Source organism: Oreochromis niloticus, linkage group LG4 (genome assembly GCF_001858045.2).
Source record: "Oreochromis niloticus isolate F11D_XX linkage group LG4, O_niloticus_UMD_NMBU, whole genome shotgun sequence".
Taxonomy (NCBI): domain Eukaryota; kingdom Metazoa; phylum Chordata; class Actinopteri; order Cichliformes; family Cichlidae; genus Oreochromis; species Oreochromis niloticus.
In genome coordinates, this window is record NC_031969.2 from 19,660,113 (window position 1) to 19,686,803 (window position 26,691).

General features: G+C 39.0%; 2 protein-coding genes across 7 annotated transcripts in view; one reads left to right on the plus strand and one right to left on the minus strand.

Annotated features, from left to right (window-relative positions):
- Nucleotides 1–2,882, minus strand: part of LOC102083097 (nuclear GTPase SLIP-GC) — a 70,411-nt gene extending 67,529 nt beyond the window's left edge. Inside the window, exons 1-6 of one of the 5 annotated variants that reach the window (XM_025906205.1) lie at nt 2,544–2,882; nt 2,328–2,409; nt 2,045–2,157; nt 1,841–1,882; nt 1,697–1,735; nt 180–218 (exon numbers count right to left, since the gene is read on the minus strand). In XM_025906205.1, the coding sequence (XP_025761990.1) occupies nt 180–218; nt 1,697–1,735; nt 1,841–1,882; nt 2,045–2,157; nt 2,328–2,394 (300 nt within the window). In that variant the 5' untranslated portion in view covers nt 2,395–2,409; nt 2,544–2,882. The remainder of the gene's footprint in view (nt 1–179; nt 219–1,696; nt 1,736–1,840; nt 1,883–2,044; nt 2,158–2,327; nt 2,410–2,543) is intronic. The other 4 variants (XM_019357912.2, XM_019357915.2, XM_019357914.2 and 1 more) reach the window with 4 other exon arrangements.
- A 1,813-nt stretch (nt 2,883–4,695) lies between these two features.
- LOC102082117 (nuclear GTPase SLIP-GC) lies at nt 4,696–22,883 on the plus strand. 2 transcript variants are annotated; one of them, XM_019357911.2, is made up of 21 exons: nt 4,696–5,257; nt 6,839–6,880; nt 6,996–7,034; nt 9,714–9,738; nt 9,907–9,993; nt 10,302–10,389; nt 11,276–11,492; nt 11,613–11,828; nt 17,353–17,559; nt 17,652–17,827; nt 19,068–19,161; nt 19,244–19,331; nt 19,446–19,567; nt 19,831–20,004; nt 20,084–20,235; nt 20,387–20,504; nt 20,639–20,747; nt 20,853–20,983; nt 21,191–21,272; nt 21,461–21,566; nt 21,850–22,883. In XM_019357911.2, exons 1-20 carry the CDS (start codon nt 4,982–4,984, stop codon nt 21,544–21,546), a joined length of 2,529 nt encoding a protein of 842 aa, XP_019213456.1. In that variant the 5' UTR covers nt 4,696–4,981; the 3' UTR covers nt 21,547–21,566; nt 21,850–22,883. The 2 variants fall into 2 exon arrangements, with proteins under 2 accessions (XP_019213456.1, XP_019213455.1); XM_019357910.2 differs by having other exon boundaries at nt 21,461–21,542.
- Nucleotides 22,884–26,691: the final 3,808 nt, after the last annotated feature.

Here is a 26,691-nt window from a genome sequence, read left to right on the forward strand (position 1 = left end):
TTTGCATTGGCATTGTTCTTTAACAAAATTTAAAGGACACTAACATACAAGTTTTACAATCAAGATTAGTCATTTATTGGTTTCTGTAGAAAGTTGTCAGTCTCTGTAGACCAGAGAATGGAGCTTTACTTTGTCTCAGGTAGTTGGCCTAAATGTCTGAAATTCGGTATAATCCTTACCTGAACCACATCAGCTGCTTCTTCATGCTCCTCTTCACACTGCAGATAAAAAGTGCAAAGCCGTGTAGAGTATTGAGCTCTTAAACGTGTATTAAAAATTTTATTTGTCATATGGACATTAAATCTGAAGGAAAAAACAGTTTTAAACTGACTTGAAAAGAAATGACTGTTTCCTGATTTGAGTTTTGTTCTTCCTATCACAATCAAAACGATTCAAATCTATATTAGTTAAGAATTAATAAAATGACTCTACAAATAATTACTGCCAGTGAGACACTGTCGAACACCCAGTGGTGTTTTGTGTAGCTTATCTGCGTAGCCAATTTAATTAAAAACGTATAACTTACTTTAAGGTGTAATCTTCACACACTCTCTGTGTATTTACTCACTAATTACCTGTCCTTCCTGCACTTTCCTGCTCATTGTGTCAGATGTTTAGTTACTCCTCGGCAGGGATGGGTACCGGTTCTGACATAAACGGTAGTAACCAGAAAAGCAGCACACATTTTGGTGCTTTATTTCAGTGCTTTTGTTTCTTGAGATGTCATACAGCTGTCTTCTTGTTTGATAGAGTGATACCATATATGCCCTATAGCTGCAGAAAAGGCTAACATTCTTATCTTTTTACAACAAAAACAGCTAAACATGAGAGGTTATAGGACAAAGTTTGTGTTTTCCATTGTTTAAGCACTGGTTCCAACCAAAGGACATATCTTGTATCAACAGAAAAGGCTAACTTGGTTATCATTTTGCAGAAAAAAAGAGACTGCTAAAAATAAAAACATAAGAGGTTTTTGGACAAAGTTTATGTTCTCCATTCTTTAAGCACCGGTTTGAGCACCGTTTAAACATCGGCACCGTTTCAAAAGTACCGGTTTGGCACCGGTATCGGATAAAACCTAAATGATACCCATCCCTACTCCTCGGTCTCCTTTAGCAATAATGATACTTGCATTAAATGTACCCTATTTGCAGCTCTGGAGGCCAGGATCACATAATTGTAGACTCTGCTTCGCACCCTTAAAAATCCCATAACTAGCCGGGCCCCTTTAGCCTGTCCAGCCAAAGGTTAGCTCCCTCTGGCATATTGTCCCGAGCAGTTGGGGAAACAGGATGACTGGGTGACGATGAGGAGAAAGCACAGTATTAAACAGAAGCCCCGTGGCACACCACCAACCCGTTCATGTGTCTAAGTGTTTTTCCCCATTTGCAGACACACCCGCCGGGGCTCAAACTCTGGTAATTGGTGATTCTGTTCTAATGCATGTGAAGCTAGAGACACCAGCAAAGACGACCAGAACAGTCGACACTGAGGGAAATTTAAAACTGCTGGCTAAGGGTGAACATAAATTGAATAAAATTCTAATTTACGTCGGCAGTTATGACACCTGGTTACCTTAATGGGAGGTCACTAAAATTAATACTGAATCAGTATGTAACCCTATAGGCAAAACAATGGAGCTTTATTTTGTCTCAGGCAGTTGGGTCATATGTCTGAAATTCAGTATAATCTTTACCTGAACCACATCAGCTACATCTTCATGCTGCTGTTGACACTGCAGATAAAAAGTGCAAAGCCAAATAAACTTAAACATATACTAAAAATTTTATTTCTCATATAGATACTTCATCTCAAGGCAACAAAACAGTTTGTAACTTACTTGAAAAGAAATGACTGTTTCTTGATTTGTGTTTTTTTCTTCCTAACACAATCAAAACATTGCAAATCCATATTAGTAAAGAGTTAACAAAAATTACACTACATAATATTACTGCCAGCACATTTTTTAATATCCAGGCAACTCTAATAGAAATTCGCCTCTGTACACTAAAACAACAATGATTGCTTAAAAAAAGGTAATTACCTTTAACAGCTTGAGGTTCTTCTTGAATTTCACTCTTGGTCCAGCTTTTGTGATCAAATTATTAATTTCTTGATCATCAAGCTCACACAGACTTTCAGAATCGATTTGTTCATCTGTAATTAAAAAAAAGTTGCAGAGATAAAGTTTATTCTCAACTTTCTTCAGAAATTCTTGTTAAATGATTGAAAAAGAAATCGGCACAAATCTATGATCTGTTTTACAGTTAACAGATTACATCAGGATCAATATCTGTACCCATCACAGATTCACGTTAATACTTTACCTTTAAATTTCTCCACCAACTCACTTAGCCCCCATTCAACCAGTTTGTTTCTTACGAAATCATCCATGACCAAAAAATGAAACTGAAATATAAAATGTAATATTTAACCAGACAGTACTGCTTTAAAGATCAGACATTGCGACAAACTTCTCCTTTAATGCATATATAATCAGAGACACTCATATTAAATTCAGATTAAAAGTTCAAACTGCTCACCTTTTGTTAGAAATAATGCAGGAAAAGCTGCTGAGGGAGATGTGAGGGAAGCAGTGAGACACAAACAGGAAACAGAAAAAAGAAATCGAGCAAAAAGCAAAGTCCACAAACGGATACGGTTAAAATCAAACTGGAACTGTGTGGCTCAGACTGCACAACTGTCTGCAACTGCAACTGCATTTATACATAAAATAGAAAGGTAAATCCAACATGACTAAAGCGGGTGCAGGGAAAAACAGAACTGAGAACTGAGAAAAGCGGGAAGAGGAGGTGTTTGTGCAGCGCAGATGGGAGTGGCTGGCAGACAGGTAACAACCTGCCTCAGAGAAAGTGTTTGTTTTTTTAGTTTGTTTAAAATAAATCAAAGGGATTAAATATTATAGTTTAAAAACAAGAGAGAAACAGCTTTATGTATACTTGAAGTATACTCTAGTTGCCAAAGGTAGTTAGAGTAAAAATATCACCATAGGTTTTTTTTATATGCTGCCACGTGTGTACATTATTATTATTATTTATCCCCACATGCCTCCTCCATTGCCTTCTCTGCCTGGAGCTGGAAGGTCTATGACCGTCATCCCCATCAACGCATATCCCTTTTACAGGATTCAATTGGAATCTTCAATTGGATTCAAGAATGGAGAGTATGGGGGGAGGTTGAGTACAGTGAAGAGTGGGTGATCTGTAAACCAGTTGCGGACCAAAGCAGCCCTATGGAAACTAACGTTGTCCCATATGATGACGTATCTGGTCTGCTCTGGTCACTGAACATTAGTGAGCATGTCATGTAAGGTGTCCAGGAATGTAATAATGTGTGCAGTGTTATATGGGCCCAGGGTTGCATGATGGTGAACAACAACATTTTGACTTATATCTGCACACATAGTTATGTTACCACCACGTTGTCCTGGGACATTGATTATGGCACGGTGTCCAATGTTGTTCCTGCCGAGTCTCCTCGTCTTAGTGAGGTGAAAATCAGCTTTGGAAGAAGGATAGTTGTTCTAAAAGTCATTGTTACTGTTGTAAGTGGTTTTACTTTTTCTTCTTGATTATTATTATTTCATATATTCATTTTGCAAAGTTTTTTTTTTCTTTTTCTACTTAACCCCTTTAACTCATTTGAACTTTGTCATACAGACAACAATGATCCAAGACAATTTCTACATTTAACAAACATCCAGCCATTCTCGTCAGCCCTCCCTGCTTTTCTCATTCCCTGATCAGTGTCTGTACATGTGCAAGTCAGGTTTTACTTGCTTTCTGACAGACAGTCTTTTGCTCCAATAGAACCATTCATGTCTAGCTTTTTTTTTTTTTTTTTTTTTTAAATCTGAATCTGTTTTTCTTTAATCATGCTGGTTGTTGCACTTCTCCTCTTGCCTGCTATTTTCATCCTCCATAACTGACCATTTTTGGACTTGACCAAACAGCCGAGCACACTAACAAAATTGAAGTTTTGATCAATCTGTGCATCTATGTAACTGCTCTACTCATTCAATTTCAGCTGAAAGGCCTAATTTATAAAGTAGGAGTGGTTTATCTGAAATTTCAATTCATCTTTCAGTTTTGAATCTTGGTCATGGATGATTTTGTGCAAAGCAAACTGACTGAATGGAAACTAAGTGAAAGGATAGTGACATTTGAAAGTAAATTATTAAATTTGTTTTGTTTCACATATTTCATTTATTGTGGGTACATATATTGATACTTTTATGTAATATTAACCATGAAACAGAGCTTTTCTCTTGCTTTTCTCATTTGGTGTAAAAACTCTTAGCAGTTTGCTTAAAACACAGAGAATTAAAATGCATTCAATTTATACACCAATGCAGAACTCCTTTAAAAAGGTATTTCTGAACTAATTTTATGAATAATCCTTATTAGGAATAATCCTTATTCCTACTAAAACAAATTTCCCACGTGTGGGACTAATAAAGGTTATCTTATCTTATCTTATCTTATAGTAGGAATTATTAGGCTTATGAATAATAATTAATTAAATGCTTTAACATTTGCTACCTTTCTTCTGAAAAATATCACTTACGTTAATTCTTACAGGTGAATTTGTTTTAGAACTCTTATGGTGCGCTAATAGTTGAACGAAAACGACAAGACACACTCTGGTTTGTGGTTTAGCACCAGTTGAGGGGTGGAGCAGCGGGTTCAGGTGACAGCGGCAAGGGAGGCTGGGAGAAAGAGCTGTCATGCTGATTACATTTCTCCCTATTTTAGGAACTGCTGGGGCCTGGAGAACTGAGAGCGAAGTGAGAGAGCTGTGGCAGTGAGAGTTGGAGTGTGTGAAACGAGTGGCTTTGAGTTGTGAATTGAATAAAGAGGATTATTGAAACGTGACGCAGAACTGTCTCCTTGTGTGTGCCCGCGTCGTAACGCGGATCAGTAACAGAGTGTTACAGTGGCGCCCAGCTTGCCGCTACAATATGTCAAACCCACAGAACCTCCAGTCAGCTCAGATACTGGTTCAAACGATGGCCGAATTGGCGGCCTTGCAGCAGCAGCAGGTGGTAGTGTACCGGCGTCATCTGGAAGATCTGCAGGCCCAGACTGAGCAGCAGACACGGGTGCTACAAAACTTTTTGGCTCAGTTTGGGGCCGCTGCGATTCCGCCCCATCTAGACCGGCTGAAACTCTCCTCAGAAGACCAACGTTGCCGGTTCTGTGGTTGCCGCATGGGAGCAAGACCGCCGGCAGGGGAGGTGAGCGTCCGCCAAAGAGCGTTTTTGGGTTTTTTTTGGTTTTTTACGTCTAGCATATTTACTTGTATCAGTAATTACACTTTAGTCAACAGGGTTTATGAAGGGGTTATGTATATCAAATAAAGAAATTATCTGTTTTCTTAGTATCTTTATGACTTTATGCGTATTTGTACCCATATTGTCATCAATCCAGTTCTTTTATATATATATATATATATATATATATATATATATATATATATATATATGAAATATATATATATAGAACTGTGATGTTATAGTTGTTATATTTGCTGCTCTTGGCTAGCTCTCTCCTGGAAAAAACACTTTAATTGTTGATTACTTTTTATCCAGATAAATAAAGGATATATAACATTTAATTTGCCAAAAATTGACGACAGCAGCTACTTTGTGATAGGAATGATCTCTAAATTACTTGTGTTCTTCGTGAGATATATGATTGACCTGTTTTTGACAGATTTTAATGTCATTTAAAATCTGTCACCGAATTTATAACAGCTTAAATTCCGTGCCAAGGTAGGTTCCCCCTGCGTCGGAAGCACACATTCTTGATATTTAGTTCTGAAACTCTTCTGATAATGACTCATTGCTCCTGAAATTTCGGAGGTTTTAGCTGTCTACAGTTACACAAGGATATAAATAATTATCAGTCAAAATGTCCTTGGTTTATTGAAATAATCCCGCCCGATAACACGTGAGAACAATAAATGTATCATTTTCTGTTGTAACCCACAAACTGAACGGTAATGTAATGACACTCATTTTTCACTTTTTCACTAAAACAGTTCATTACTTCCACGTCTAAGTTGGTTGTAATGGAGGCGGAATCAGTTGGATCCGCTCTCCCTGCCCAGCGAACGCTCCCGATGCAAGGGAAACAAATTCTGTCGGGGATACCTACCTTGGCAAAACAAGTGAAACCTACAGTCAGCTGAGACTGAAGAAGTCACTTGGATGAGTGACGAAACGTTTCTCCAACTAAAAACAATGAACTTTTCGGGATACCAGTTTCGGTTTCTTTGTTACTCCTGGATTCATCAAAAGGGCAACCTGGCCCTCAGGGTAAATGTCGCTGCTTTAAACAGTCATAGCAACATTTACTGTAATCGAAACAAATATGCAGAATATATCATGGCTCATATTTGATTGAATATAATTACCCTTTAGTGTTAACTGTGAAAGGGATACTGTATAGTTACTATACTTAAACTACAAGTAGAAGTGATAGCGACTTATCATTTTATTATTTCTGTCCTTGGTTTTAATTAATAATCCAAAGGGGAAAAAAAATCCCCCCAAACACTTAAAAGTCATGAAAATTCATTTAGATTTAGCAATTTGATGATTCATCCACCTTAAGCATCATTTAAAGTAATGCAATAGTTACTTTTCCTAGTAATAACTTACTTTTAACCCAGATACTAATTAAATACTTTTTTGAAGAAGTAACTATAACTAATTACCTTTTCAAAGCAATTTGCCCAATACTGGTAACAATATTTAGCATATTTTTAGTTAATTCTGTACTAATATAGATTTGAATTGTTTTGATTGTGGTAGGAAGAACAAAACTCAAATCAGGAACCAGTCATTCCTTTTCAAGTAAGTTAAAAAATAGTTTTGTTTCCTTGAGATTTAGTATCTATATGACAAATACAATTTCAATACATGTTTAAGTGCTCAGTGTTGTAATCGGCTTTTCACTTTTTATCTGCAGTGTAAACAGGAATATGAAGAAGCAGCTGGTTTGGTTCAGGTAAGGATTATACTGAATTTCAGACATATGAGCCAACTACCTGAGACAAAGTAAAGCTCCATTCTCTGGTCTATAGAGACTGACCACTCTCTACAGAAACCAATAAATGACTGAATCTAAAAACTTAATTCATAGGGGGTTGGAGAATATACATTTTGCCCTAGCTAGGGGGTTTGCCAACCATCTCTGTAGGTCTTTGGGACTGGGACTTAATTATGCAAAAGAATTGTCTTGTAGGATCACAGATGTTTACTAAGAAAAAGGTCATTTATACAGGGAGTGCAGAATTATTAGGCAAATGAGTATTTTGTCCACATCATCCTCTTCATGCATGTTGTCTTACTCCAAGCTGTATAGGCTCGAAAGCCTACTACCAATTAAGCATATTAGGTGATGTGCATCTCTGTAATGAGAAGGGGTGTGGTCTAATGACATCAACACCCTATATCAGGTGTGCATAATTATTAGGCAACTTCCTTTCCTTTGGCAAAATGGGTCAAAAGAAGGACTTGACAAGCTCAGAAAAGTCAAAAATAGTGAGATATCTTGCAGAGGGATGCAGCAGTCTTAAAATTGCAAAGCTTCTGAAGCGTGATCATCGAACAATCAAGCGTTTCATTCAAAACAGTCAACAGGGTCGCAAGAAGTGTGTGGAAAAACCAAGGCGCTAAATAACTGCCCATGAACTGAGAAAAGTCAAGCGTGCAGCTGCCAAGATGCCACTTGCCACCAGTTTGGCCATATTTCAGAGCTGCAACATCACTGGAGTGCCCAAAAGCACAAGGTGTGCAATACTCAGAGACATGGCCAAGGTAAGAAAGGCTGAAAGACGACCACCACTGAACAAGACACACAAGCTGAAACGTCAAGACTGGGCCAAGAAATATCTCAAGACTGATTTTTCTAAGGTTTTATGGACTGATGAAATGAGAGTGAGTCTTGATGGGCCAGATGGATGGGCCCGTGGCTGGATTGGTAAAGGGCAGAGAGCTCCAGTCCCACTCAGACGCCAGCAAGGTGGAGGTGGAGTACTGGTTTGGGCTGGTATCATCAAAGATGAGCTTGTGGGGCCTTTTCGGGTTGAGGATGGAGTCAAGCTCAACTCCCAGTCCTACTGCCAGTTTCTGGAAGACACCTTCTTCAAGCAGTGGTACAGGAAGAAGTCTGCATCCTTCAAGAAAAACATGATTTTCATGCAGGACAATGCTCCATCACACGCGTCCAAGTACTCCACAGCGTGGCTGGCAAGAAAGGGTATAAAAGAAGAAAAACTAATGACATGGCCTCCTTGTTCACCTGATCTGAACCCCATTGAGAACCTGTGGTCCATCATCAAATGTGAGATTTACAAGGAGGGAAAACAGTACACCTCTCTGAACAGTGTCTGGGAGGCTGTGGTTGCTGCTGCACGCAATGTTGATGGTGAACAGATCAAAACACTGACAGAATCCATGGATGGCAGGCTTTTGAGTGTCCTTGCAAAGAAAGGTTGCTATATTGGTCGCTGATTTATTGTTGTTTTGTTTTTGAATGTCAGAAATGTATATTTGTGAATGTGGAGATGTTATATTGGTTTCACTGGTAAAAATAAATAATTGAAATGGGTATATATTTGTTTTTTGTTAAGTTGCCTAATAATTATGCACAGTAATAGTCACCTGCACACACAGATATCCCCCTAAAATAGCTAAAACTAAAAACAAACTAAAAACTACTTCCAAAAACATTCAGCTTTGATATTAATGAGTTTTTTGGGTTCATTGAGAACATGGTTGTTGTTCAATAATAAAATTATTCCTCAAAAATACAACTTGCCTAATATGTCTGTGAAGGTTCTCAGTCATCCAGGTCATCGTAGTCAAAGGAATTTGCAAAGAAAAGCGTCTGGACTTCTTTGAGTTGCTTGAAGACGTTTCACCTCTCATCCGAGAAGCTTCTTCAGTTCTAAGGTCAAATGGCCGAGAGTCCCAGATTTAAACCCAGTGGGAGTATCCCCCCAAAGAGGGACAAAGGACCCCCTGGTGATCCTCTAATCACATGAGCCAAGGTGTGAAAGCGGGTGTGGTACCTAATCAGCCAGGGTTTCGGGTGAGCTCATTGTGAAACCTGGCCCCACCTTGTCATGTGGCACGACACCAACTGTCTGCCATCTATAATCCAGTTTTGAGTTCCCTCCCCAGACGCCTTAACGCCCACTCACATCCTGGGCCATCTGACCTCAGGAATTCACATGACAAGGTGGGGCCAGGTTTCACAATGAGCTCACCCGAAACCCTGGCTGATTAGGTACCACACCCGCTTTCACACCTTGGGTCATGTGATTAGAGGATCACCAGGGGGTCCTTTGTCCCTCTTTGGGGGGATACTCCCACTGGGTTTAAATCTGGGACTCTCGGCCATTTGACCTTAGAACTGAAGAAGCTTCTCGGATGAGAGGTGAAACGTCTTCAAGCAACTCAAAGAAGTCCAGACGCTTTTCTTTGCAAATTCCTTTGACAACTTGCCTAATAATTCTGCACTCCCTGTAATGTATTCTTCACCAGTCTTCTGGTTGAAAACATAAATGCATTTAAGTTTGTTGATTGTAAAACTTGTATGTTAATGTCCTTCAAATTTTGTTAAAGAACAATGCCAATGCAAATAGTGATAATTTCCTGTATAACTGATATTCATCCTCAGGTCTTGCCATCCACAAGTGATACAGGTGAGACACATGCATTGTATTTATTGCATCTCATATTATTCTGTGTTTGCAAAAAATATTGATGCCTTTCAGTCTACATAACTTTACTAAGAATAACTTTCAATGCTGAGAGAAATGTGTTTTTTGTTCTTATTTTTTTTGTTGTTTTGTCTGTTTTCATCCAATCAGGAAAGAGAAAATCAGACCTTGAAAGTGATGCCAGCAGGTTGCAGTCACCAGCTAAGCGACAGCGTCTGTCTATGCCAGGATTTGCAGGTATTTACGTCTCTTTCTAAACAGTGTCACAGTTTAAGCCACTATAGGGTTACATTTTGTGCAGCACAATTTGTCCAACATCATCTTTGATGCTAGAAATTACTTTTTCTTTGGGCTGTTGTCAAAATTTAACAGTCACATGATGCATGGTATACTAAGTTTGATTGGTAAGTGGTCACATTATGCTCCTGATATACTTTGATTCACACAGGTTGGTTTTGTTTGTATTTTTAAAATGAGATTTTACATTTTCTGTTTATTCTAGTCTATAATTCCTTCCAAATAGTTCTTTACTTTTATGTCCACAGAAGCAATCATATTTTCTGATGTGAAAAGCATCATGACATTTGTACATTCCAGACTAAATGACCAAGACAAACTCAGTGCTTTCTTAAAGTGAGTATTTTTTTTTCATATTTTGTAATGTATGGGCCTGGTTCCACTCCTGATCATGTGACAGTTTCACAAACAGATCAAAGACAGATTGTTTTTAAAGATAGCAAAAATGTCTATAAAACATACTCAGAAGCTACTAGTTATGTGTAATTTAATCCAATTAAACTTTATGAATGTCACAATGGTTACACCAAGATACAGTCACAGGAATGAATAACTACATCGATGAGGATTTAGAGTCACCAATTAACCTAAACGAACTAATTGCATGTCTTTGGACTGTGGGAGAAAGCCAGAGTACCTGCAGAGAACCGAGGCAAACATGGAGAGAACACGTAAACTCAAAATAAAAAGGCCCCCGATAGTGGTGTGAGACAACAGTGCCAAACATCAAGTCATTGTGTTTCCTGTACATGAACAATTTTGATTCAGTATTCACCAATTTGTTTCTTGTGTCAGTCTGTTTGATGTGTCGGTTCTTTGTTTAGTTTTTTTACGTTATACTTTTGACTTACAGCTGTACAATTATAGTTGACGGAATGATTCAGTAGTAAAACAAACCATCCAAATTAAGACCAACAAAGACTGATATTTTTAGGAAGTTTTGGTGACTTAACTACATTTTCTGCTGTTCCTGGCATCTACCAACTCTTTGGGAAAACATTTTCAGTTTAGGTGACACAAAAAGGAAGGTGTGGATCAAAACAACATACAGTAAACAATTGGTGGCACAAGTGTATAAAACTGAAATATGTAGTGATAATTCATTTGATAATAACTACCATTATTACCATTATAACTGTCTTTTAAACTCTTTTTTTTAAAGCATGCTTAAAATGTTTTCATGACTGAATCATTAACCCATATTTAAAATCTTGTTCAACAGGAAAAAGATCAGTGATTTGGAGATAGACAAGAGGGAGCTGGTTGGTGTCTTTGGTAAAACTGGGGCTGGAAAGAGCTCTTTGATAAATGCCATCATCAAAGAAAAGAATCTTTTACCCTCAGGAAGTGTCAATGCCTGCACCTCAGTCATGATCAAAGTGGAAGCTAACACATGTAGCTCAAAGTATGAGGCAGAAATTGAGTTCATCACAAAGGAGGTAAAATGAATTCCCAAAGTTCGATTTGTACTTTAAGCAAAATCATGTGTTACAGTGCAGTTCTTGGGGCATAAGGCTGGGTACATGCCTCAATAAATGGCATGTCATCTATTTTTGTAGGAGTGGCGTGATGAGTTGTGGTCATTTCGTCAGTTTCTTGACAATAATAAAAATCAGGAAAAGGAAGATGATGATTATCATGATGCTGTTGAAAAGCTGTCAGCACTGTATGGAGAAGACTGGAAAAAGTCCTTTGAAAACCTCATGGATCGCAAATATTTCAAAGAAATTCCAGAATTTCTCCAATCCAGGCAGAAGATTTTGACATGTGAATCAGTAAGACAAAAACTCTCATATTACTTTATAGGAAGCATTCTTGCAAGTGTTGCACTGTGAGCGTCAGCACTGAACAACTCCGCTGTGTTCCAGACTGACTATAACAGACAGCCATGATAGACTAAATACTGGGGATGCTGTCCTAGTTTCCCCTGTGTTCTTCACAGGGGAAACTAGGACAACCTGGACAAAAAAGCGAACTGAAGAAATTAAGAAAAAACTAAGAAGTAGAAACATAACTCATTTCTGAAAACAGAATTCAGCATAGATTCAAAAGTCCAAAAAACAAACACACTAAAAATAAGATCCAGTGATTACAACAAAACAGATCCTACTGAGATCCCCCAATGACATTTAGATGATCACATCTAAATGAAAAAAACTTATCTGCTCTTGTGATAACTGTGGTTAACAGGATCCAAGACTGGTCCAGGTCTATTATGTAGAGCATTATTTTTTTTTTATTTTTTTTTTTAAATCGCAGTATAAACCCTTACCTCTTCACACAACAGATTCCTATTTTAATCAACTCTTACCCGTTTTAATATGCCTTCTTCAGTCAGTTTGACCTTAGAACTGAAGAAGCTTCTCGGATGAGAGGTGAAACGTCTTCAAGCAACTTAAAGAAGTCCAGACGCTTTTCTTTGCAAGCTCCTTTGACTACAGCTAGTGACTCCTTCTCTATCTGAGCGTACCATATGCATACACCACAGGTTTGTTATCCTGAAGGCATGCCGCTCCTAGACTATGCTGGAAAGCATCACATATGAGAGTCACTGTTTTGTGCACCTGTCATAGTATTGAAGTAGGCACGCTTTAAGTTTGTTGAAAGCATCCTGGTGATGTTGAGCCCAGCTCCACACCACACCCTTGTGAAACAGCTGATGAAGTGGTGCTGACAGTTCACTTAAGTTCGGGATGAACTTTCCCAGGTAATTGATAATTCCCAGGAAACGGTGAGCTGTCTTGTCCTCTGGTGGTGGCATTACTTTGATCGCAGTGATTTTAGTTGGATCTGCTTTTAGTCCTTCATCTGTGAATATATGTCCCACGTAGTTCATTTCTTTGAGTCTGAACTTGCACTTTTTTGGATTCAGTGGGAGTTTTACTTGTCTGGCCCACTCCAGGACTTTTTAAAATTTTTTGTCATGCTCCTCTATTCCTTTTCCTCCCACTAGGAAGTCATCTACAATCACTGTGCATGATTATGAAGCGCCTTGAGGCGACTTTTGTTGTGATTTGGCGCTATATAAATAAAATTGAATTGAATTGAATTGAATATCCTGTCATGGTCCTGGGTCATTTTGACCCAGCGTTCTTAGTTCTCTTGTGTTTTTGTATTTTGTTCTCTATTTATGCTGTGGTTCCTAGGTTGTTCAGTTTAGTTTATTAGAATTCCCCCCTCATGTCTTTACCCTGTGTCCTCCTCCACGTAGCTCAGTTCCCTTGCCTCGTTCCCCTCATGTTTTATTCCATGTGTTCGCCAGCCCGTTATGTCTGAGCTCTCCCCGTGTTCTCTCCTCCCTTCCTGTCTGTGCCTCTGTGTAATTCCTGTTTTTACTTTGACAGACTCCTGTCAGTGTACGTCAGTGTTGTGTTTTTCCTGCCGTGTCTCGTTATTATTATCAGTGTCACCTGTGTTCCCCATGTGCCCCCACTTCCCTCGTTAACCCTCTGTGTATGTCCAAGTCTCCCTCTCTTCGGTGTCGCGTTCTCCCTCATTCATGGCCGTGTGTTTCTCCGTGTAATACGTTATAGTTTCCAGTTTAGTTTGTATGTTTTTTTTCTCTCCAGCAATAAAGCTGTGTTTTGAGTTCATTCCTCCGTGAGCTTGCGTTTGGGTCCAATTCCTTCCTGCCACACAGCCGAATCATGACATATCCCGTGAATATCTCTTCCATGTCTCTCTGAAAGACTTCAGAAGCGGTGTTGATGCCAAAGGGCATCCTCAAGAATTTGAATCTGCCGAAAGGTGTTGCAAATGTAGTCAGAAGAGATGAGGCAGCATCTAGTTTGATTTGCCAGAAGGAGCTCTTCGCATCCAGAATTGAGAAGATGGTTGCTCCAAACATCTGAGCAGCTACTTCCTCCACAGTTTGCATGGAATGGTGAGGTCACATTAGTGCCTTGTTCACATTCCTTTGGATCAATGCAGAAATGAACATCATTGGTATTCTTTTGTGTGTTGCGACCATGTTGGATACCCATTCTGTGGGTTCCTCCACCAGTTCAATTACTCCCAAGGCCTGCATTCTTTGGAGTTCCTCTTTAACTCATTTCTGCATGGGAACAGGAACGCGCCTTGAAGGGTTGACGACAGGTGACATGTTTGGAGTAAATTTCATTGAGTAGGTTACAGGTAAGTCAACGACTTCATCTTTAAACAGGTCTGCATGAAACACTTTCTGTGCTAGTGTCTCATCCTGATCTATGTCAACATGGTAGACTTCCTTGCTGAAACTAACCAGTTGCATTCGCACGCTGTCCTTTAATCCGAGAATGGATTGCACATCGTGTTTTACAACTTGAAAATACAGGTCATATAACTGCCCAGCTAGCTTGCACTTGAGAGTAATTGTGCCTGTGGGCTTAATCTTCGTGCCTCCAAAAGCAACGAGATTTACCTGTTTTTGTGACTTGCTGTTGCAGATGTCTCTTTAGGTGTCTAATGAGATTACGTTGGACTTTGCCCCAGTGTCTACCTTTAATTTGAGGGCCTTATCTAAAACTTTGACTGTGAAATATCCTTCTTTTATGTGTTTGTTCTCGCCCTGCATTGTTTGTTCCTCAATGCAAAATATCTCATAGCTGTCTGGATTGGTATCCTCTGAAATCTGGTTCACTTGTTGCCTTTTTGATGTGGTTTTGCTGATCTGCATTGGTTTGTTTTTTTTGTAATGATTGTATTTTTTGCAAATGTGACACTGTTGTCCAAAAGCAGGACATTGCTCCTGTTTGGCTGAATGTGAACCTCCACAGTTTCTTCAATTTTGAATGTTCATTAGGGGTTTATTTGTTTTCCTCTTGAACTTGCCATGTTTAATCTGTACAGCGTCCACATTAGCAGATGTAATATGTTTTGGTGTAGAGAGGGCTTTGCTATGTTGATCTGTGAGCTCGCTTATTTGGCATATATGCACCACTTTGGCAAGTGCGAGTTCCATGTCTTTAAGCAGGGAACCGTTGACGCTGTCTCTGGTTATACCACATACTAATCTGTCTCTGATTAGCTCGTCTTGTAGTGCAACAAAGCTGCAGGTTCTGGCCATGTTCTTTAATGTGCTCACATATGCTTCAATGATTTCACCGGGTTTCTGTTGTCTTTTGTTAAAGTTGTGCCTCTCCATTATGACATTGGTCTCTGGGTTGCAGATCTCCCTGAACTTGTTTTTAGAAATGCGGGGTTTTCCCTCGATTCCATGGCGACTTCTACTACGCCTTCAGCTGATATGACTGCGGGGGCATACATGAATGATCACTCTCTTTTGATGGCCTCTGGTCCCACCAGATTGAGGAGTATATAGGCCTTAGTCTTAGCATTTTTTGTTACTGTGGGCAGCGCTGAGAAAGATGGCATATTCGCGCTCAAACTTACGCCAGTTTTCAGCGACGTTGCTGTCAAAGATGAGAGGATGGTGGCTGAGTTAAGCCTTCTGAGCCTTCAGAACACAAGGAAAACAGCTGGACGGGCTCAATTGAGCTTCCAGTGGAGACAGGAATGGGTGCAGGCACCTTCTGAACCCTAGCCGCTCCCACTCGAGGATTAGGTACAGGTGTGGAGACAGACTGTGACCTGGCAGTATGGGCTCAAATTGTGGTCATAAATATTTTGCACTTGTAAATCAGTTTTGTATTTGTAAATCAGGATTTGTATGTGTAAAAAGAATTTGTGTGAGTGTAAAAAAGATACGTGTGAAACTCTGCACTCAAGTTTCAAGTTACAAGTATGAATTTTGACCATTTTTCTTCCTTTCATCTGATTGGCCAATGTCATGTCAATCACAAATTTAACAATCCAATCAGAGAACAGATGGGTTTGGCTATTGGAAGGGTGCCACCCTCACCCGAGGAACTGGCACGGGTGAAGGAGAAGGCCGGGCCCTAGCTGCTCTGAGCACAGAGATAGGAGGCAGAGGAGGTGGCGCAGAAAACACTGACACATTCAATATAAGCTTGACTTTTCTACCACCACAAATCATAGTGTTTGAAATTACAGTGTCTGAGTTCACACGACAAGGCTTGGAAAACACTGATTCACCAAAGATGGATTCAAAATCCTTTCCGCCATGAAAAACATTATTTGAAACAACAGTCTTTGATTTATTGGTGTTAACAGTCTTAAATCTTACAGTGTTCACAGTCTGAGAAACATGAGTTTTTCTCCAGCTCAGAAGGAGCAGAACAGAAAAAGGGAAACACCGAACGTGTCTGGGGTGAGTTTATATTCTCTTAAATTAAAAGACACAGCAGGGTCCATTTTATAGCAGCGTGTGCGCCGCTTCCTATGGTCAGAAGAAGCGGGCAGAGTGCGCAGCTGAGCCTCAGACGCTGGGCACAACCAATCAGAGGCCGGAGCATGAGTGTGGAAACGCGGAGGATTCCCACCTGGAGCGGTCAAGGCTTGGGTGCCAGTGGGACCACAGGGAGAGCCTTTTGACAGCTTTGAGGACCTACAAAAGCTAGCGGAGTTCCATGGAATAGCCGCTCATAATCCAGAGCGCGCCACGGCTTCCAGCGGAGCTCCCCCTCCAGCTGGGGGTGGCGATGGCTGCTTCCTGGCGCTTGAACAGTTTGCGGTCTGCTGTGTCCAATATGTGGTCGTGTTGTACTGTCACGGTCTATGGAGGCAGACCGTGTGTGGGTTTGTGTTGAGGACCCAGAAGCAGACAGAGGCAACGAGACGGAACTTGAGAACCAAAAAGAAGCCTTTATAGGGCTGGTGGCAGGTGTTGAAAATGAAAACCAAGGAAACTAAGACCAACTATTAAATACTGACTACTAAGTCCTGAACTATGACAACACACTGTGACAATGAACTATGACCAAATATGGGGTGGGTAACACAGGTAACACGACAAAGGGCGACAGAGGACTTAAATACATACATGACGTGATCAGGGGAAGTGGAGACACATGGGGACACCGCTGACTTGAATGAAACATAATGACAACACAGGAGAGGATAACACTGGTCACTCTAACATGAGACACGGACCTTCAAAGTAAAACAGGGAACATGACAGGCACAGACTAGACACTGAACTCAAACTAAGAACAAAACTCTTAACCAGACTAACACTGGATAACAGGATTATAATGTTCAAAACAGGACAACTAACTAATGAATCAGAAAATAAACCATAATGTAGAAAAAACACCAAAACACAAGAAACTGAAAATGCTGGGTCAAAATGACCCAGAACCATGACATGATGTAATCATTTAAATGTGAGATTAAAAACGAATGACTCGACTTTTAGTGATCGAATTTCCTTAAGCTTTTTACTTTTGTTTTTTATTGCAGGTTAATGAACTCTCTGCAAAATTTGTCAAGTACACAAGAAGTGATTCAAAACAAGGAGAAGGTAATGAAGGAAAAAAGTGGTTTTGGCCACTAGTGAAGTGTGTGACTGTCAGGGTGCCAAACAATCCTTTTCTCCAGCATGTCACACTTGTGGACCTTCCTGGAAATGGTGACTGTAACAAGAGCAGAGATCAGATGTGGAAAGGGGTAATTCACATTTACTGCTCTTTGCTTATACTGTGTTGTCTGTAAACAGTCATCTTTCTATTAAGCACTGAGACATGTTATTCTCCTTTCAGATAGTTGGAGATTGTTCTACTGTGTGGATTGTGACTGAAATTAATCGAGCAGCATCAGAGAAAGAGGCCTGGGAGATCCTGGAAAGTGTCAGTAGTCTGATTGGAAATGGTGGCGAATGTCAGCAAATTCATTTTATTTGCAACAAGTGTGATGTTCTTGATGACTCAGATGATCTGTAAGTAAATTTTGCATGCTGACCAACTACAGGGTGTTTCCATATAAGATCAACCCAGGCTAGACAAAGAATGAAGCACAGGGTTGAGCCTTTGTTGTAATGAAAGCAGAACATTTGGCTCAAAGGGAGTCTCATAGGCAGATACAGTTTTATAAGGTTTACTGAAGATGGTGGACTGAGTAATAAACAGAATTCCCTGGCCAGAGTGGAATAGTGGAGAGTGGGACAGGCAGTGGAATTTTCTAGTTCTAGAGGGACAGCAAGAGAGGAGAGGGTGAGTAATAACAGGAGAGCAGGAGGAGAAAGACATGCAAATGACATCATGGCAGCTTTAATGTATGTTGCACATAATGTATGATATTATTGGAAATCATGCATATCCTGGTCCTTACAATTGAGTAATTCAAGAATTCTACATTGTAAAGCATAAGTAGCATTACACTGTCCTTCAGCAACAAAGTTAAAGTAGTTGCTGTGACAAAAAACCTTTGTATGTAAGCAAGTGTGTGTTGATGTCACGATCCAAATAAAACATGCTGGCCTTTCTCCAAGTGCTTTACGAATAAATGCTACCGATCTCCCATATTTAGAAGTTGTTTGTTTGTTTTGTTTTTTTTAAGAGAAATGCATTAAACAAATAAAGTCATATCATCATAAATGACTGGACCTGCAAGGCAGACTCACACAACTGAAGCTTAAGAGGTTTAATTACCATGAAACAAATATATAAAATGAACTGGTGTATTAGCAGAGAGCACCACCCTAAGGTGGTGGTCTGGGAGAGAGTATCCAATAACTCGCAGGGACGAAACAAAATCAAATGTTTTCAGAGAAATTCGGAGTTCTTCTTACTCTGTTTAGAAAAACGGCTGAGACGGAGTCTGTAGTGATCAGGTAAGTATTTTGGTGTGAGGCTCTGACAACCCAGGTTAGCAAGTAGGAGTGTGAGAGGATATTAACCAGACCAGACATTTAAAAATAGGATGCAACAAACTGGAGTACCACCACCATCAGGCAGAGAAACATTGCCACAGCCAGTCTTTAAATACGATCTACGTGTTAACAATGAGTTACAGGTGTGCAACAGTCAGGGAAAGCTCAGCTTGGTCAGAAAGGGAGATTTTACACATTTCCCCAAAAAGGCCAAGAATAAAACAAAACCACCCAGCCTGCCCCAGATTAATGATGGTCATGATAATAGTGATGATGGTAACAGTACATATTTGCACATTTCTTGTAGTTCATCAGCTGATATCCATGATCGAATAGTTAAAAGAAACCTGCAAGCCAAGGATGGAGTAAGGAAGGCATTCAACAAACGAAGCAAGATTAAGGTGAGTTTTATTGGCTGATAGAAAATAATACAGACTCTCCACAGTTGCAAGGATGCTTTAAAATTTAATCATTTTTCCGCAGAAACACTTCACTGATGACAGTTTCAAAGTGTTCACAGTGAGCTCCAAAGAGTTCCTAAAAGGGAAGCATCTAAGTCCAGAAGAAACTGGTAGGTGAAGTCTCAGTGCACATGTTGTTTTAGTTTGCTCTGACTGAAAGAAGAATTATTTATTTTGAATTATAGTGTGTAATGTCAAACTGTGGCACTGAAATTTCTTAACAGAAATAACCAAACTTCAGGGATTTTTGCAAGAGCTCAATGACTGTCACTCAGAGACAGTAAACTATGTGAGTGGAGCTTATGGGATTCTGTCTTTGATTCAAGGAGCCAACTCCAGAGGAGTGGTAAGGTCAAGTAAAAGATACACAACAACATTCGCTTACATGTTGGCATTTTTCATTTGTCTTTGTGTTTACAATTCTGTTTTTTGTTTATTTATTAATTCATGAGTTATTAAGTGATCGATTGATTCATGTATTTTTGCTGTTCTATTTTACTTCTCAGGTTCATTAATCAAGGAGAGTGACTTTTAAAACCAAGTGAAGTTCATAAATCTATAAGAAACAACAAGTATTTTTATGGTTTTATCCCTTCAAATATTTTTCAGGGTGATAAAAAAGGCAGGATTTGTGCAAAACTTGAGAGAATCACTATCCTCCAACTTGATAATGTCAGAAAAGAGATGGAAAAGACCTCTCTGGCTTTTGAAAAATGTCTTGCTGATGGCGTTGAGAAATCCAAACGTTCATATGGAGAAAAACTCAAGAATTTCTTGTATCAAGTATGTATTTTAACTCTAGTTGTAACAAAAAAACACATTTTACACAAATATATATTTAAATAATTGTTTTGTGTTCCAGGGAAGGAACAGTGGTTTTTGCGGGGTACTGAAGCAGGTTGTTGAGAATGGTGGCGTCTACAAACCAAAAAACGGGAAACTAATAAACCTTAACATGAAGTTGGCTTCATGTCTGACTGACAGCATTGGTGAAGAATTCAAAAAGACCTTCCTGTAATAAAAAAAAACAAGTTCTAAACAGTCACATAATATTATCCAAAATATTTAATTTATTACATACCACATTTTTAACATAAAAACATTAAATAATGATAATAAAATTGCCAGTTCTTTCATTATAAACCAAATTTTTTACGTGTTTCAGAAATGACTCAGAATGTGGAGCATTCAACGGAGTCATCAAGACTTTTTCACTTAACACTGATTCTCTGATTGAAAAGTACAAAAATGCTGAACTGCAGCTCAGATTTCTCAAGACAGAGGTAAGAGATGAGACTTTCCTATACATCAGTTGAGACAGTAAAGTACAGTAAAGTAAAACATGAAAAATTAACATTAGTTTTGTGACTTGTGATTTGAAACGATGTTCATCCATATTTCATGTTTTGTCTCTAAGGAAGAAAAAATGAAGGCAAAACTGAACAGAATCATCCGGAAACAGAAGAAAAGAGTCTACAGCAGTCTGACAGAGACAATTGAGAACATTATGGAAGAAGGCTACAAGAGTAAGAAATAATATCAGAGATTCACAACTTGGCACTAAAACACATATTTATATTTATCATTATTCAGTAAGAGAAATCTGATTGGAGCTTTCTGTCTTATTATAGAGGCTGCAGAATTTAGAGGAGAAGGCATGCTGTACTGCATGAGGGAGACTATTAAGAACCATGTGCACTCAAAGAAGGACATGTTTGAGCAGGCAAAAAATACCATGTTGGAGAAGTTGCATGATTTGACGGTTTGTCATGTTTTATGAAGAAATATTATGACCGTATTTTGTTTTAGCTCACCTGAAGGCTTTTTCTATGTTGAACTGGATTAGACTTATACAAAAATGTATGTTTCCATTTATATTTTTAATCCAGTCTGAAAAAATTCTAAATGTCATTGTTTTTTACTTTAACACATTTTTATCTGTGATAAGTGATTAGTTTTTTAAAAATAGGAAAACATCCGGGAGATTCTGGAGAAAACTACAAAGGAATCCATTAAATGTTCATTCAAAACTGATGGGAGCTTACTTCCAGGTAAACAGGCTAGTTTGCTGTAATTATTCCTTTTCTCTTCATCTGTGCAATCTTGTACCTGATACCACTGCTGTTTTACCGATTTGTCTATCTATTTTTTAAAATTACCTTATAAATTACCGAGTCACACACATAATTATGTGAAACACTCTGGGGGGAAACAATTCAAAAAGTGTTTGGTTTTTCAGATGTTTCAACAGAGCTTGATATGGTGAAGAAACATTATGATCAACTTGCAGGCACTCCAGATGATGAAGTGTCCCTTACTGGGTAACTCCTAATATGTTATCAATGGTATTACAATAAATATTTTAAAACTTTACAAAAATGTAAACAATTTTTTGTCCTTAACAGTGTTAACATTTATGTTAAGTAAATATGCTGATCAGCATAGGCTACAATGGGTCCATTTTAGGGGAATCTGCAATTTAACATTTAAACTAATTATAGCAATTAGTATTCTTTAGTGTGAAGAGTTTTACAATCAATATTAGGATTTAAAAAATGTATACATTATATTATTTCCATTTCCATTGGTTATTGCTCATTGTCAAACCTTTGCTCTTGGATGTTTCAGATTTGCTGACTGGGTAGAAACAGCAGAAGCCTGGTCACAAACAGGTTTTCCCAGAGGAAGTGCTGATTAAAACAAAAAAAAAAACCAACAACAACATCTGATTTGGTCTCAGTAATCTTTTATTTGTTTTCATTTGGTCTTTTTAAAAGTTGTTTGGTGATATTTGACTTTGATTTTGAGAATGTCATTACCAGTGATTTTGGATTTTTATTTCTGTAAGACATGTATCTTGTAATGATTCAAATCTTGAGGCTGACAAAGAAGTTTGAGAAAAACTGAAAGAAATTTACATTACATCACTCTACATATAGTTCAAATCTATCATTTTATTTTATGAGTTTAGTTATGTTTCATCCAGATGACAATGGCAATTATATAGCACATTTCAGTACATGTAAAATCAGTCTACTTAACACAGAAGATAAAAACATGGTAACATTTTATAATACAGCCCACAACTAAGGTGTAATTCCCCTGTAATTAAATGGAATATTGATGTATTTTATCTAAAACTACAATTAAAATTGTAATTTTATTTACCTACAGATATTTAAAGGTAGGGATTTCTAAAATGTTTAGTAGTATAATGTAATGACTCCTGCAATTTATCTTGTAAACGTTGATTGGTCAGTTAGGGTAAGTAGCTCCATCTCCATGCAGCTGCAGGACTAGTTTTTTCTCTTTACATTGTATCCATCCTCAAATGTTTAATTTCAGTAGTTCTTTTCACTATGGAATTAATTGTCTGATTGTGAGGTGAAAAGTAGTTTTTCATCTCAACCTTTCACGCACAAATATGTGTTTTTTGAAAGGTTTTCATAAATTAGAGCCACAGCAAAGGGTGTTTGTTTTGAAATTATTGATTTATTTGTAAAGTTAGAGTTTCTGTTTTTTTTCAAGGACACATTCAGACTTCTTGTCATGCTCTTTATTTGTTGCTTCCTTGCTCCCAACAACCTTTCTAAACTGTCATCTGTGTTTATTCTTCACAATAAATATTGAAATGCTATTTTATTAAAATGGCTTATATTATGTCCTGGTCTCATCAGTTTTGTTTTCTTCAGTAATTACAAAGTCCACACTGAATCTCTGCTGTGCATCTGTGTGTGCATTAATGTAACAGCATGCCAGTGTGTAAACAAAGATCATTGTTAAATGTGAAAAACAGGTTGTGTCTGAAGGCTGCTACTTTTGTGAATATGTGACAAATTATGTTAGAATTATAATTAATTATAAAAAAAATGTTTAAATCTTGGTGAACAATGCACTGAGAAAGAATCATTATCTAGAAAATGACTTCAGGAAATAGCTGTGTTATAAAAGGCGTTTTACAATATGTACCAGTACAGACTTGCCCCTGACGGTTAAGTTGTCCTGGGGCAGGAACCGTTTTTCCTTGGCTTGGCTTCAAGACTCTAGGATAGGAATACTGGATGTATGTAAATAACTTCTTTGCAGTATAATCCAGAAATTACATAAAGGGAAACAGAAAATGAACAAAAAAAGTAAAAAAATCCCACACCTGTGTTTCACATCTGTTGGTAGTCGGGGTTTTTTTTTTACTTCTGCTGCATCTTGATGCATGCTCAGTCATCCGACAGAGACTTACAATGCTTCTAGGTGAGAATACTCTTAAAAAGGTGTTTGACTTTACTGAGAAGGCTCATCTAGCACAACACAAGAAGTCTAAAACCAGGCAACAAGGGAAGTTTGACTTACTTGTTATACGTCAGAAACCACTGTTGGATCTAAACTCAGACCCCGCTGTATCCAGGACTTATTCCCGTGAAAGAAAAACAAGGCAACAGCGATCGATCGGTTTACTTGCAAGGGAGGCCTCGTCGGTATTCCAGCTCATTACGAATGACCCCGACGATGGCCTCCTCTCTCTGCCTTTTATTGAAAATATTCAAACAATAGTTTACAAACACCTCCCCTCGTAACCCCCCTTGGTTACAAAGACAAGGCACTGTATGCATGTGTGTGTGTGGCCTCCTGCTGGGCAGGAAGCTTACATCAAAAAGACCTTCACAAGGATGTGTCTGTAATAAAAGACTACAGCCCCCACCCAGAACCTCGAGAATCTGGGGAGGGGAAGACAGAAAGAATTTCTTTCATCACAGAGTTAAAACAATGTAGAGATGGTAAGCATAAAAATGACAAACATTTAACAATTCACCTTAACATTTCCCTTCTGTTTTGTTATTTTTATGCTCCAAATTATTCCTGTGTGGTATATTCTCAGCCATGCACCTCTTGCTTGACATTTTCAGCGCAGGCGTCATTCATACACAGGCTTCTGTCATGTCATTCATTTCAGTCATTTCATATTGTCGTAAGAGTACATAATTAACAAATGTATTAGAAATCATTTTCGTTAGCATTGATCTTATACACGGTAAAATGCATCCTATACATAAGCAAATCAATGTCAACAGTCAAAAAACAGGAGTTAATATTTTCAAAAGAAGATGCCACCAAGGACCAGACATTAACCAAGCTATCCAGCCTTGTGGTGCAGCTACTCCTGTCGTGCAATTCATCATGCATTTCTGCAAGTGAACAACTGAATGTAACAGTCAAACAAGAAGAATCAACATTCTCAAAAATCATATGTCACTACAATACAACTGTATACAGACATAGACATTCAAACACATCAGTTGACTTTATTGTTTGTCCATGTGGCTCTCAGCTGACTTCAAAGCTGTAGCCTGGTCAACACCCTTCTTTATGACTCCTATCAACCCCCCCAAATCTTCTCACTGTAGGCATTCTGTGGGGGTTAGAGTTAACTGGTGAATTATCTGCATTTACAACTCTTCTCCTGTCCTGTTGTGACCACAGGAAACGCTTTGTAAAGGAAATTGGATCAAGGTGTTTTGATCTTCTTGGCTCAAAACCTCAACCAGCTTAGAGAAGTGTTTATGATGTAAATGTAGACAAAAGGCTTCTCTGTTGACATCCCTTCTTGCAGAGGACAAAAAGAATAGGTGACGTTGCACAAATTCCATGGTAAATCTCCAACTTGGACTAATCCATTGCCCTTCATACACATAGGTAACTGGCCTGTTTCCAGTTCGTTTAGCTGTTCAATATCCTGCAGCAACTTGGAGTCAGACTAGCAGGTCTGTCTCACCAGAGCAGTTCACCTTCCTAGCTACTGGTGAATCAAGAGGAGTTGAAAAGTTGGCAGTGTTCCAAGTACGTTTACTCCTGGATGTGTTGCTAAGGCAACCAAACACACTGTCTCGCTCTCAGTGGTGCTATATGGCCACAGTCCAGAAGAATGTTTAGACAGTGGCCTCACAAGCATAAAAATTCGTCTCGTTCTTTATGTGAGTGGTTGTGTTCACAAACTGCCACCAGTAGTTGGTTGAAAACCCATGCGAGTACTGGGTGTGGTTTACTCTGTCCCAGTGCACGTCCTGTCATCCCACTCAGGGTCCACAGGCTCAAGAACGTGCACAGCACATTCCCAGCCCTTCTGATGAGTACCTGTGGCTCAGTTGGTTTCTTCACCGGATTGAGACGAGGGGCCCTGGAGGCTTTCCCCCCCTTTGTACCCGGTCTTCCTGCCACTTACTCCGAGCTGGCCTGGATGTGTGTCACCTTTTTGCAGTGCGCTTGATGTATCCAAGTGTTCCTTTCAGCAATCTTCACTGCTGTGGGCGTCATCAGCAGCACCCGATAGGGACCTTCCCACCGTGGACTGGACCAGCACTTCCTCTCCATGGCCTTATCAACATCCAATCTCCAGACTTCAGACTCTGCTCCTGCGGAGAAACAGAATCATCTGGCAGATCATTTGTTCTCAAGACTTCTTTACTTTTAAACATTTTAAGCATCTAATCTGCTAAAATGCTCTCTCTTCTGCTTTTCTATCATCACTACAGAAGACTAGAACTCTAAATACTCTAACATATATAATCTCAAAGAGTCAGACCATTCTCTGTTAGAGTAATCCTCATGTACATCTTAACTAATTCTATACAGTCTAACCATGTCCTGCCTGTCTCTTCCATTGACTTCCTGAGTCTTAACTTTACTGTTCCTAAAATTCCCTCTATCAACCCTGCACTTTGTGGGTGATATAAACAATGATGTTTTTAGTGTTATCCCTAGATATTGTGCCATTAATCTAATCACTTCATTTACAAAGTGTGGACCATTATCACTAAACAGTACTCATAGTTACTACAGTTGGACAGCTCTATAGTCCATGTGAATAACTTGTAATGGGTGACTGGGTCTAGGGAATTTCCCTCTCTTAGGTCTCAAATTACCCCGAGAATTATGCTTGCAACATGTCAAACATGACCTGCAAAACATTTTTTTAAAGGTATTTAATCCTAGAATATAAACTACTGCTGCCATCATTACTGCTGCCATCATCTTCTGAGTCTTCTCCCTCCTGTTGCGACATGGCATGGCCCATGGCTCAAAATAGCAGCAGTCTTACACAAATTGTAAGGCAGTAGTGGTTTATCACACAAATAATAAACACCATCCTGCAAGCTCGCTCCTTCTGTAAGTCACAACTGTTTTCCTGCAGTAGGTGAGTGGGCCTGCATGTCTGCCAGTACACCTTGCATAATAGGCAACGTCTGCTGGTGTTGCACTGCTAAAATGTTAACATCATGTGCTCCTAAAACTGCCTCTCTTGCGATCTTATCTGCAAAAGCATTCCCTAATGCAACTGGATCTTTCCCTCACATGTGTGCTGCACATTTACAAACGGCAATTCTACTGGGTAATAACACTGCCTCCAGCAGATTTTGCAGGAGTTTGGCGTGTTCTACAGGTTTCCCTGTAGAGGCTGTCACACCTCGTCTCACGCAC

What these genes read in the sequence shown, in the direction of transcription:
- LOC102082117 (XM_019357910.2), top strand. Translation starts at nt 4,982, where the DNA reads ATGTCAAACCCACAGAACCTCCAGTCAGCTCAGATACTGGTTCAAACG. An exon ending in GAGATCAGATGTGGAAAGGG is followed by an intron (nt 17,560 to 17,651) that starts GTAATTCACATT and finishes TTCTCCTTTCAG; the next exon opens with ATAGTTGGAGATTGTTCTAC. An exon ending in AGAAGTTGCATGATTTGACG is followed by an intron (nt 20,984 to 21,190) that starts GTTTGTCATGTT and finishes TTTTAAAAATAG; the next exon opens with GAAAACATCCGGGAGATTCT.